Here is a 13,872-nt window from a genome sequence, read left to right on the forward strand (position 1 = left end):
AATGGGAGTGATTGCAGAACAGCAGATGTTCAGCTTGGCACAGGGGAAACAAGATATACACAGCAAACCTTTACAGTGTGGAATAACCTTGTGGATTGTAATCTATTTGACAGTGGATCTGACGGCGCTTTGTACTCGAGTTTAATTTCATCCTTGAGCATAAAATTCGGAATAAACTTTTACCGTTGTGTTTTTTAACTGATCTGAAGAAGAGATTTGCCCAGCATGCTTACGAGAACCAACTAGAAACAAATTCTGGAACATAAAGGGTTAAAAAGCAACAATGAACTCAAGTGGTGCGCAGAAGTGCCACATGACCAAGTCTCAATCCGTAATGATTGATTGCCACTGAGAAAAGTATCAGAAAACTTCACCTGAATGCACATAGTACACCAATGTGGAGTAAGGTCAACGGTCAGAGCAGGGAATACTTGTCCAGGTACACTGAGACAACAACAGACAGGCACGAGTTGTATCCACAAATATCGTCCTCTTCCTCTCTTCTCAACTCACTGGCCCAAAAGAGAAACAGTCATGAGCCGAGATTTTTTTTTTACAATTTCTTTTGACCAAAAAAAAAAAAAAAGACTAAGAGTGTGCTTCTTTGATCATGCTCTTGTCCCAGAGAAAACAGGCAGGAAACAAAAGCAGTAACAGAAATGCCTTGGCATCTCTGAGTGTCCCAGAGAGACTGTATATTGAGTTAGGAATGGAGCCAGTGGCCTGCTGCTCCATCAGTCCCAATCCTATAATTCCAAGGAGGCTGATGTCAGGCTGAACACACCCTCAGGGAAGGGTGGCCTCATATCTGAGTGTGGTGGGTGTGTCCTGAGGGTGTGTAAGGAGGAGGCGCTGGGTTGGGTTTGATGCCCCGGCTCTTCATGTATGAAATAAATTGGTCTGGGATTTCTGCCAGGACGTCTTTGGCCAGCCGTGCCATACTTAACACGTGATTACCCGTCCGGTCCATGTAGTCCCGGAATGGCACAAACTGCAAAGACCAAGAAGTGTTGGTTTATTTCATTTCTCCAGTCATGCGTTAACTGTTAGTGATGGCAGTTGCATTCAAGTCGGAAACTGGGAGCTGCTAATGAAATATAATTAATGAGGAGTATAATCCTGTATGCTTCGATATTATCATTTATTAATGTCCCTTGCAACAAGCACAAAGAGAAACGCCGCTGGGAATTTCAGAAATTCGTTTGGGATCTACATTAATAATTTCCTGATTAGAAAATGGGTTACGGTTCATGGATCATCTACCGAAAGCTTAACTAAAAGGGCATTTGCTACATCAGGAATGAAAAATGCTGATGAGGTGATGGTTGGTTGGATTTCATCTCTTTAAAAGAGATCAATTTGAGAGAACGTGAAAGAGAGGGGTGTCACGGCAATTCCAAAAGATGAAAGGTTCATATAATATTAACGTGATCATAAAAAACAAAACCCCCAAACAAACGTGTTTTTAGAGCTTTTTTCCTTTGGTCAGACAGGGTTTCTAGTGTCACCTGAACAATGTCCCGTTCTGCTAGTTTCCCTCGTGAGGAAATCCTTATGTCATCGCCGTCCAACTCCACCATGGCTGAGGAAAAAAACAAGGAGAAAAAAAAAAACAGCAAACAATGATCATAAAATGTTAACTTACAGGTGGGTGGTGACAAATGAAAGGAAAAACTGGTTGCTGTGGGAGGCATTTTGAAGGAATGGTTTGGGTCAATTTAGAGGGAAGAATCCAGACCTTGGGTTGATTTGTATGTGCAGTTTTACGTTTTCCTCATGTCTGTGATTCTTTTATTTGTTTGTTTGATTCTTTGGTTTCTTCCCACCTCCCAAAGATGAACTGATGACTCTAAACTGCCCCAAGGTGTGACTGAAGCTGTCCGAAATCACTCACTCGTTCACTACTCCTTACTCCCTATCTAGGGAATTCTACTGTATATATAGGACTGCATAGTGAGCTCATTGGTAAAATGAAGAGGAGAAAAAAAAAAAAAAACTTTCGGACACTACTCCATCGCGCTGTTATTTGCATCGTTACTGTCGCGCAATTAAAACGTGCCGGATCAGTCGGCTGGTGGGTTTTCAAAATAATAAATACATATTATACTGAGTGTATTTCCCACATTTAACAAATACAAAAGTACTTTGTGTCCGCTGCATCTTTCGGTTCTTTTAAATCAAGGCTGAATACTTTTTCTCCTTTGCCACTGCCTTTTATTAAATCAAGATATTACAATCTTGATCTTGAGATTACAAATCAAAGATTGAAAAAAACGGCTTAATTTTTAGAAACCTGCCATAATATTCTGTATGAGGATCACATGGTCCAAAATGGGCCTCATTAACGAATGAGATCGAAAGTTTTTTCTTAACGTTTCTATTTTTCAAGATATTTACATGGAAATTGGCAGGCACATAGATGGTTGTATACCGAATACAAAGTTTGAAAAATGAGTTTAAAAAAAAAAAGCAAATTAGTTTTTCATTAGTATTATGCTAATTAGGTAAAACCGTTAAATCGGTACACTCAATAAAAAAATCATAAAAGATTTCTAATACCCTCTTTGTGCTCTGTAGGCCTTTGTATGTCTCAAACGTAGGGCCTACTAGTGTTTATATTAAAGAATATAAATGATAATATTCATAGCTTTCAAGGCGAACCTTGAAAAAAAAAACTGCATGAGCCACATCCAATAAACAATTCTAGTTAATTGAATTGAAATCGACACTCGTGTTTCTGACTTCTGTTTTTTTTAAATCTCATTCCGACTGCTAAGATCTCAATATTTTTCATCAAAACAGCATCCCTGTAAAAAAGTTATATTCTAAACTGGTTTATTTATTTACAGGAATCAGTTTGATTTGAAAAAATAAGTCGTTAAAGCTATGAAAACTCATGTCAAAGTCTCCCGTGAATCATTACATCAAAACTAGCAGATGGAAAATTTTGCTGAATATTTCATCAGAAATAGTGAGAGCAAGAGAACATCCCTATAAAAGCGATCTGATTGATCTTCACGAGTAATCCAGTCGGAAACCGATTTAGGAGAGAGAGAGAGAGAGAGAGACTGACGACTTTCCCGTGACTCAAAAAAGCACCGGCAGTTTCCCGACGTCCCGCGAGCAGAGAGTGAACTCTGTTGTACCACCTCCAACCTGCCGTTACTCCCAAAGTACTGAACAGATCTTAACGAGATACATTTCTTTGGAAAGCAGAGATGATAATGATAGTATTCATGATAGAAAATATTCCAGAGTTAAGCAATGACAGATTTGGAAACTTAGATGAGCGTCTGCATGAACAGTTTTCACAGCACAGCCAGCAAGTGTCTGATATGCCTACAGTGGTGCTTGAAAGTTTGTGAACCCTTTAGAATTTTCTATATTTCCGCATAAATATGACCTAAAACATCATCAGATTTTCACACAAGTCCTAAAGTAGATAAAGAGAACCCAGTTAAACAAATGAGACAAAAATATTATACTTGGTCATTTATTTATTGAGGAAAATGATCCAATATTACATATCTGTGAGTGGCAAAAGTATGTGAACCCCTAGGATTAGCAGTTAATTTGAAGGTGAAATTAGAGTCAGGTGTTTACAATCAATGGGATGACAATCAGGTGTGAGTGGGCACCCTGTTTTATTTAAAGAACAGGGATCTATCAAAGTCTGATCTTCACAACACATGTTTGTGGAAGTGTATCATGGCACGAACAAAGGAGATTTCTGAGGACCTCAGAAAAAGTGTTGTTGATGCTCATCAGGCTGGAAAAGGTTACAAAACCATCTATAAAGAGTTTGGACTCCACCAATCCACAGTCAGACAGATTGTATACAAATGGAGGAAATTCAAGACCATTGTTACCGTCCTCAGGATTGGTTGACCAACAAAGATCATTCCAAGAGCAAGGCGTGTAATAGTTGGCGAGGTCACAAAGGACCCCAGGGTAACTTCTAAGCAACTGAAGGCCTCTCTCACATTGGCTAATGTTAATGTTCCTGAGTCCACCATCAGGAGAACACTGAACAACAATGGTGTGCATGGCAGGGTTGCAAGGAGAAAGTCACTGCTGTCCAAAAAGAACATTGCTGCTCGTCTGCAGTTTGCTAAAGATCATGTGGACAAGCCAGAAGGCTATCGGAAAAATGTTTTGGGATGAATGAGACCAAAATAGACCTTTTTGGTTTAAATGAGAAGTGTTATGTTTGGAGAAAGGAAAACAGTGCATTCCAGCATAAGAACCTTATCCCATCTGTGAAACATGGTGGTGGTAGTATCATGATTTGGGCCTGTTTTGCTGCATCTGGACCAGGACGGCTTGCCATCATTGATGGAACAATGAATTCTGAATTATACCAGTGAATTCTAAAGGAAAATGTCAGGCCATCTGTTCATGAACTGAATCTCAAGAGAAGATGGGTCATGCAGCAAGACAATGACCCTAAGCACACAAGTCGTTCTAACAAAGAATGGTTAAAGAAGAATAAAGTTAATGTTTTGGAATGGCCAAGTCAAAATCCTGACCTTAACCCAATCGAAATGTTGTGGAAGGACCTGAAGCGAGCAGTTCATGTGAGGAAACCCACCAACATCCCAGAGTTGAAGCTGTTCTGTATGGAGGAACGGGTTAAAATTCCTCCAGGCCGGTGTGCAGGACTGATCAACAGTTACCGGAAACGTTTAGTTGCAGTTATTGCTGCCCAAGGGGGTCACACCAGATACTGAAATCAAAGGTTCACATACTTTTGCCACTCACAGATATGCAATATTGGATCATTTTCCTCAATAAATAAATGACCAAGTATAATATTTTTGTCTCATTTGTTTAACTGGGTTCTCTTTATCTACTTTTAGGACTTGTGTGAAAATCTGATGATGTTTTAGGTCATATTTATGCAGAAATATAGAAAATTCTAAAGGGTTCACAAACTTTCAAGCACCACTGTATACACTACCGTTCAAAAGTTTGGGGTCACCCAGACAATTTTGTGTTTTCCATGAAAAGTCACACTTTTATTTACCACCATAAGTTGTAAAATGAATAGAAAATATAGTCAAGACATTTTTCTGGCCATTTTGAGCATTTAATCGACCCCACAAATGTGATGCTCCAGAAACTCAATCTGCTCAAAGGAAGGTCAGTTTTATAGCTTCTCTAAAGAGCTCAACTGTTTTCAGCTGTGCTAACATGATTGTACAAGGGTTTTCTAATCATCCATTAGCCTTCTGAGGCAATGAACAAACACATTGTACCATTAGAACACTGGAGTGAGAGTTGCTGGAAATGGGCCTCTATACACCTATGGAGATATTGCACCAAAAACCAGACATTTGCAGCTAGAATAGTCATTTACCACATTAGCAATGTATAGAGTGCATTTCTGATCAGTTTAAAGTGATCTTCATTGAAACGAACAGTGCTTTTCTTTCAAAAATAAGGACATTTCAAAGTGACCCCAAACTTTTGAACGGTAGTGTATATAGAACATTACCAACAAATACTGTACGTCATTTGTCCTAAGAGATATCAGGACGGCGTTAAGACTTGCTTTATAAGACATCTGTAACGTTTTTCATTATGTATTGAAATGGTGCCATTAAAATCATAACCCTTCAAACTCGAGGGGTTAGACTGGAGCACAGGTATACCATGCCAGCTCATAATATATTGAAATAAATATGTATAGAACGACTGGTAGCTTGAGACCTAGAGTTCATTACTGCTTTAATCACTACTTATTGCTTTGGCACTTCTACTGAAAGTAATTGCCAACATAATGAAGCAGTGTACTGGCTTTATGTACAGCAGCCCCGTCCACATGACCCGCAGACAACACATGCAATAAGAATTCATCCCATCTCTGTGTGAAATGCGCGTTGCTATTCCAGGCCCTCAGTGGGGTAGAGAAGCGTGGGAGGATTTGGCTTATTATTTGACCATAGCCTCGATCTCCAACCACCTCTTTGACCATGAAGTGGCAGATGTGATGACTTGTGCCCATTTACTGGTGGCAGTTTGCTAATTAGAGCACACTCAGTGATTAGACTGTGCACCTCGAATCAATGTGACCCATCTTCACATTTTCACTGATCAAGGAAATGAGCTGGTAATTGCTTTCAGAGCATCTGTCTGGCTAATTGCAAGGAGGTCGCACAGCTTACCTGTGTTTTAAAGTTCTGTCAGAGTTATTGATTTACTTTCCAGTTATTAACTTTGGTCACGGAAGGGGCTACTTGTGTAAACAAGGCAAAGACAGACAACCAGACAACGTTCTCCATTGCTTAAGGTGGTGAAGAGCTTGCTTTGCAAAAGGATGAAAGAAGAAATTTCTCATGCTTACCATCAAACTCTGCTTGGCCCACTCCAACAATGATGATTGACATGGGAAGCTTGGCACCCTGCAGGCATAAAGGATATTTACTTCCCTAAGGGCAAGAACATTCATTTTCACTGTACACATGCAAGAATCAATGCCAATGATGAAACAATAGAAGTCTTAACCTCCTAGGGCTTAGCGGTCACATGCGTGGACAGCACTTTACGGAAATTCGGAACAAGAATCCACATATGTGGACATACTTTTTCTCTAAAAGTACATCTTATCAAAAGATGATGCTTAGTTTTTATTCTAATCAGGTTCTAATAAGCCCAAATAGCAAAGAGAAATAAAAAATGCATGTAAAAAAACAGCTTAGGAGGTTAAATGTGAATTTTTATTATGCACTGCTTGTAAATTATGGATTCAGATCCTCAGATTGGATATATTTGTCCAGTGTCTTGCAAAGGTATTCATCCCCCTTGGCGTTTGTCCTGTTTTGTTGCATTACAAGCTGGAATTAAAATGGATTGTTGGAGGGTTGGCACCATTTGATTTGCACAACATGCCTACCACTTTAAAGGTGAAAATTGTTATATTGTGACACAAACAATAATTAAGATGAAAAAACAGAAATCTGGAGTGTGCATAGTGTGCAATTACAGCTGCAAGTCTCTTGGGGTGTGTCTCTATTAGCTTAGCACATCTAGCCACTGAGATTTTTGCCCATTCCTCAAGGCAAAACTACTCCAACTCCAAGTTAGATGGGTTGCGTTGGTGTACAGCAATCTTTAAGTTATGCCACAGATTCTCAATTGGATTGAGGTCTGGGCTTTGATTAGGCCATTCCAAGACATTTAAATGTCTCCCTTTAACCCACTCCAGTGTAGCTTTAGCAGTATGTTTAGGGTCATTGTCCTGCTGGAACGTGACCCTTTGTCCCAGTCTCAAACCTCTGGCTGACTCAAACAGGTTTTCCTCCAGAATTGCCCTGTGTTTAGTGCCATTCATCTTTCCTTCAGTCCTGACCAGCGTTCTTATCCCTGCAGATGAAAAATATCCCCACAGCATGATGCTGCCACCACCATGCTTCACTGTAGGAATGGTGTTCTCAGGGTGTTGGGTTTGTGCCGCACATGGCATTTCCCACGATGGCCAAAAAGATCCATTTTAGTCACATCTGACCAGAGAATCTTCTGTGTGTTTGGGGAGTCTGCCACATGCTGTTGGGCAAACTCCAAACGTGTTTTCTTAAGCAATTGCTTTTTTTTCTGCCCACTCTTCCATAAAGCCCCATTCTGTGGAGTGTACGGCTTAAAGTGGTCCTATGGACAGATACCTCCATCTCCGCTGTGGATCTTTGCAGCTCCTTCAGCATTATCTTTGGTGTCTTTGTTGCATCTCTGATTAATTGCCCTCCTTGCCCGGTCTGTGAGTTTTGCTGGGTGGCCTTCTCTTGTCAGGTTTGTAGTGAGTGCCATAATTCTTTCCATTTTGCTATAATGGATTTAATGGTGCTCTCTGGGATATTTTTTATGACCCAACCCTGATCCATACTTCTCCACAGCTTTGTCTCTGACCTGTTTGGAGGCTCCTTGGTTCTCATGTTGCTTGCTTGGTAGTGTTAGTAGTCAGGGTCCTTCAAGAACAGGTTGATTTATACAGACATCATGTGACGGATCATGTGACACTTTGATTGCACACAGGTGGATCTTAATCAACTAATTATGTGACTTATGAAGTGAATTGGTTGGACCAGCTCTTATTTAGGGGTTTCATACGAAAGGGGGTGAATACCTATGCACACTCCACATTTCTGTTTTTTTCTTTCCATCTTAATTATTGTTTGTGTCACAATAAAACAACAATTTGCACCTTTAAAGTTGTAGGCATGCACACACACACTTACACCTAAGAGCAATTTAGTTTCACCAATCCCCCCCCCGACTGAGGTGGTTATGAAAGCAGAGGACCCAAACTTCTGTAACAGTAACCTCATGATCACACTCAGGACCCTGGAGCAGTAAGACATCAACTCGAATAGTGTTACTTTTAATAAGGAAGATGATCTAGCTCATTGGGAGTTCCCTTAAATCCATAATAACACTTGATTTACAGATTAAGCCAAGGCGCGTCCCCTGTAGGCTTCAACAAAGTAACTGTACACAAAACAGTCCCACTCACTAAGTACCCTGGTTAATTATAGCGCATGTTATTCAACTGAAATTCCAGTTGTTTATTCAGAATTACACAACCAAGAGGAAAGATACAGTCATCAGAAGTAGACTATCTTGTTAAGCCCGAGACCACAGTTTGTGGATTCACTCATGTTTGTGAATGATTCAGAATAGAACAGGCTTCGTAAGATGTTTTAGACGGTCATGCGTCATATTTGAGAGAGGAGTAAATTGTCTGTAAAAACACCCCCGAGGGATGAGTCATTATTCGGGACACACAGGGGAGTGTATAATGGAACAAACTGCAATTCTTAGACAACCTGAAAAAAGGACTGACTTTATGATCAAGTGGTAGATAACGTTCAGAACATCTAAAGGCTGCTGTAGAGCAATTCCAGCGTTATGGACGTGACACTTGAACTTAAAATGGCAACAAATGACCCAGTGCATGTTTTATTGTCTCCCAGTATTTAAACAGGTGTTGCATATTTTAAGGCTGTACCATACTGGAGAAGTGATAGAACAAGAACAATTCCCATAGTACATCTAGGGCATGCCAGAAAATGCCAATAAAAGATGCGTTATGGATGTGACAGAAAAAGTATCACTTTTCTTGGGTGACTGTACATTTTTATCAAACTCTGTGAAATTGTAAACCTAATGTCGAAATGGAGATATCCATTTGATAGAGGGGTCCAAAGTGAATATTAAAAAAATTTTGTTTAAAATATTTTGTATTTCATGCAGAGTTTCGGAAGGAAAAGTCAGCGTTATGGATGTGACGAAATTCCGTTATGGATGTGACGCGTCTGAAATAGACATGGCATATGTTTAGAAAATCAGCAATTTAACCACCATAACCCTTTGAAAAACTCTCTAAATATCAGCTAAAACTATCAAAGTTCTTAAATAATATTTAGGATGGCTATTGTTTTGCTGTTTTGTGGATTTTAGCGTACATTTCTGTGGCTTGTGGCAATAATATAGAATTGTACATGATCAAAGTTGATTTTAGCTTGGGTTTTACATTATAAGAAAGAAAGACTGACAGTGACATATTAGGTTGGTTACAAATTGGTTCAACTTATTCACATCTGTAAAATACAGGCCTAGGTGATATCTCTGGGAGTGGTTTTGATGTATTACATGTTGCTTTATTTTTGCATGGTGAGGTTGACATTTACATGGAATTGCCCTGTAATAAAACTCAGCATTTGTCCACGTTCCTTGATTTACATTTGTTCTGTGAAGTGTCTTTTTGAAATGCTTTGCTAGCTCTGGTGCAGATGATCTGGAGAGAATTCTAGGGTGGGAATAGAAGGCGAGGGAGACGGGGCCTGTATGATCACCATGACGCCCGTTACTCCAACAACCCGCCCAGCCACTCCCACACTGGATGTCTTAAATAGCACCAATACTTATTTACATACAAAATGAACAACTGGTATACATACAGGACACATTTTGATGGAAAAAAAGTGTATTCTATCCCCTTCTAGTGGATTTATTGATAGCATGCAATATTGTTAGTATATCGCTTATCCTCCATTACGCCACTCTCCCCAATAGAGAATGAGCGGGCAATATTGTTATTATATTGCACGTTGTCAAGACAACACAACGTCACACGTCGGAGCTCATGTGAAAACCCAATGACACAACTTTTCTGCAGAATCATTTCTTTGTCTGCCGGGAAAGAGAGAAGACGAGGCTAATCCAGTGCTAGGTTTAAGCACTAAATAAATAAACTGAAAACTGAAACTAAAGACGCGCTGAACACCCGAAAGGCTACCAAAATTTCATTAGATATTCTTCACACATATTTACAAGAGAAAAACATACCAACGGTCATCGAAAAACTGGAAAAGAGACACATTGGAGATGTAAAACTTCCACGCTAGCAAGTGACTGTGATAGTTTGTAAACAAACATGGCTGCCAGGTTTGCTTCATTTAAAAGTGGAAGATTTTGAGAGAATTTTGGCTGCCAGGTTGCTCCATTGTGTGTAGTTGATGTGGATTTTAAAAGTAACTAAGTAAATTACACAGGGATAATAATAATAATAATAATAATAATAATAATATTCAGCTTGACTGCGCTAGCAATGGCCTTCACTAACACTACACTGGCTAGAAGGTAACTGGACTGCCACGCTAACAGCACCAAGTCGCAGGTAAGCTTGCGTTGGCCTTCAAGAATGCTTATATGAAAAGGAAGTGTGTGTGTATGTCTAATAATAATTATATTGGCTGGCTTTTTTGTGGTCTATCAGATATATTCCATTCAGCTAGCATAATATTGAACAAGTCGAAGACGAGTATGATGCTAGCTGAATGGAATATATCTGATAGACCACAAAAAAGCCGGCCAATATTATTTAATTATTATACATACAGGGCACATTTCGATGGAATAAAAATGTGTTCTATTCCCTTCTAGCGGGTTTCATTCAGTTGGTTTGATAGCATGCAATATTGTTAGCATATTGCTTATCCTACGTGTTTTACGTCACTCTACCCAATGGAGAATGAGCATTGAATATGGTTTACGATATTGCATGGTTGTCAAAACAACATGACGTCACACATCAGAGCTGATGCGAATATTCAATGAGAGTTTACTGCTGCGCATGCACAGAAGCATTTCTTTGTTGGGCGGGAAAGAGAAAGACACTCTGAACACCCGAAAGGCTACCAAAACTTCATTAGATATTCTTCACAAAAGAAAAACATACCAATGGACATAAAAAAACTGGAAAAGAGACATGAACAAAGATCCATACTGTATGTGTCAATAATTATATGATATGAAGCAAAATATTTGCATCCATCCATTACCACTTATCCTTTGCAGGGTTGCGGGCAAGCTGGAGCCTATCCCAGCTGACTATGGGCGAGAGGCGGGGCACACCCTGGACAAGTCACCAGATCATCACAGGGCTGACACATAGAGACAAACAACCACTCACATTCATACCTACGGTCAATTTAGAGCCACCAATTAGCCTAACCACATGTCTTTGGACTGTGGGGGAAAATGGAGCACCCAGAAGAAACCCAAACAGACATGGGAAGAACATGCAAACTCCACACAGAAAGGCCCCCGTTGGCTACTGGGCTCAGTGCTAACCACTACACCACCATGCCACCCCAAAATATTTGCATAAAGAACTTAAAATATTGTCAATACATTTTAAGTTTAGGGCGGCACGGTGGTGTAGTGGTTAGCGCTGTCGCCTCACAGCAAGAAGGTCCTGGGTTCGAGCCCCGGGGCCGGCGAGGGCCTTTCTGTGCGGAGTTTGCATGTTCTCCCCGTGTCCGCGTGGGTTTCCTCCGGGTGCTCCGGTTTCCCCCACAGTCCAAAGACATGCAGGTTAGGTTAACTGGTGACTCTAAATTGACCGTAGGTGTGAATGGCTGTCTTTGTCTATGTGTCAGCCCTGTGATGACCTGGCGACTTGTCCAGGGTGTACCCCGCCTTTCGCCCGTAGTCAGCTGGGATAGGCTCCAGCTTGCCTGCGAACCTGTAGAAGGATAAAGCGGCTAGAGATAATGAGATGAGAGATGAGATTTTAAGTTTAATTTGTGAGGAGGCTCTTGAGGTTGGCATTGATTATGGACAGCAGTCCCACTTCCACGATATACAGTAGTTGTCCCAATCAGAAAGATGGCTGTCATCTAAGATTTCTTTATTTGGGAAAATGTGAACGACGCATTGCATGTATTGCTCGCCAGAAACGCAGTCTCATAATTTTGTTCATCTGTAAAAATACTGCAGACAGTACTCAATATTCAATAATTCAGTATAATTACACAAAAGGAATGACACAATTCCAGAATCATGTTTTATAAAACAATCAAGTCCCACATAGCAGACATGAAAAGAAACTCTGTATTTTGTTTACCAGCTACAATTTTTTCCCCCATCTCAGAAAAACAGCTTCAAAGTGAAGTCCCATGTCAGCGAAGGTAAAAAAAAATAAAAAAAATCCTCTTTCTTCTGCGATCTCGGATGATCTGTGTACGACAGACCTTTATGACAGCCTGTGTTATGGGTGCATGTCAGAAGCTCCATAGATAATTGAGCTCCCGTTGCCCTATTTGTGCCATCGTATCCTGCTTTGAATGATTGAACAGATCCAGCATAATGAAAAAACAAAACAGACTGTCAGTTCACAATAGCTGCCTTGACAGCGCCTGAGAACCAGCGTTCCAATAGGACGTAGCCATGCATGTCTGCACAACGCAGGCAAAACTAAGAACGTTCTGGGAGCATGTCGTATCGCCATATGAACCGTCAGCGATGCAGAAAATCCTTTCATTACATATTCAAGTACCAACAGATTTTCTTGGGACTTTTGGGTTAAAGGACGTTCGTATTGAGCCGCACGGCTAGACTCGAACGTTAAGAGTGGTGAGCTTCAAGATGTATCTGACTTTGTGCTGAGACACCTTGATCTCCTCTCTCTGCGTTATTCATGTCCATGTAATTAAAAATAAAATGTACTGAGAAGACTGGCACTTGGTGTCCTTTGACAGCTTGGGGCTGAACTAATGATGTACTCAAGCTAATAAAAGAGACAGAAGAGACATTTGTAGGCGAGGACAGGCGACAGTCTTTCATAACTTCACACAGAAGCTTAAGTCGTTTCCAATTATGTTTTTCGTCAGTCGTTGACTGAGTGGGTGGTTCAGAGTTGCAAAGGCCTGTCTAGTTGATTACTTTGGCCCTGATGGTAACTATAACACATGATTGCCTGAGAGTGATGGATATTCCCACGTTTAAGTATGTAGCTTGGATGAGTTCAAAATACGCTACCCTAGATTCTGTCCAACTTTACAAACGAACACTTGCTTAATAGCGTTTTCCTTAAGATGCCAATTGCCTCGTAATTAAATCCATTAAAACACATGCCAAGTTCTTATTTGAACAGAATTGACACGAAAGCAGCTAGTGCTGATTATTTTACATGAAACAGCGTCAATGTGTGTTGCTTTGGATAGAAATGTATTTTTAAAAAACAGCCTCAGTGAGGCTGTAGTTCATACCGGCCAAGACGCTCATAAAATCGTGAATATGACAGATGGCGCCACCATCTTGACAACTTTTATGCGCACCCAAATGGGGAACATTGGACGTGAGTTTGATTGAAATACAATCAATCCTGAAGGAGGAGTAGGGATTTTTGTAAATTGTGGACGGACAACGACGACAGACGATGCGTGATCGCATAAGCTCATCCGGCCTGGCCTGTGGCTGGATGAGCTAATAAAAATCAAAATATGAGGAATAACAACATCCCATGACATGCATTTTATTATTTGGGCATTTTTACAACAAACAAACAAACAAACAAACAAACAAACAAACAAA

General features: G+C 40.3%; 1 protein-coding gene across 3 annotated transcripts in view; it reads right to left on the reverse strand.

The window, feature by feature from the left end:
* Window positions 1-802: 802 nt before the first annotated feature.
* Window positions 803-13,872, reverse strand: part of cpne5b (copine Vb) — a 304,129-nt gene continuing 291,059 nt past the window's right edge. For all 3 annotated transcript variants that reach the window (XM_060910664.1, XM_060910665.1, XM_060910663.1), the window contains 3 exons: window positions 6,347-6,404; window positions 1,509-1,582; window positions 803-991 (listed from right to left, as the gene is read on the reverse strand). In XM_060910664.1, coding sequence (XP_060766647.1) covers window positions 803-991; window positions 1,509-1,582; window positions 6,347-6,404 — 321 coding nt within the window. The remainder of the gene's footprint in view (window positions 992-1,508; window positions 1,583-6,346; window positions 6,405-13,872) is intronic.

This window comes from Neoarius graeffei, chromosome 26, assembly GCF_027579695.1.
Source record: "Neoarius graeffei isolate fNeoGra1 chromosome 26, fNeoGra1.pri, whole genome shotgun sequence".
NCBI classification, from domain to species: Eukaryota; Metazoa; Chordata; class Actinopteri; order Siluriformes; family Ariidae; genus Neoarius; species Neoarius graeffei.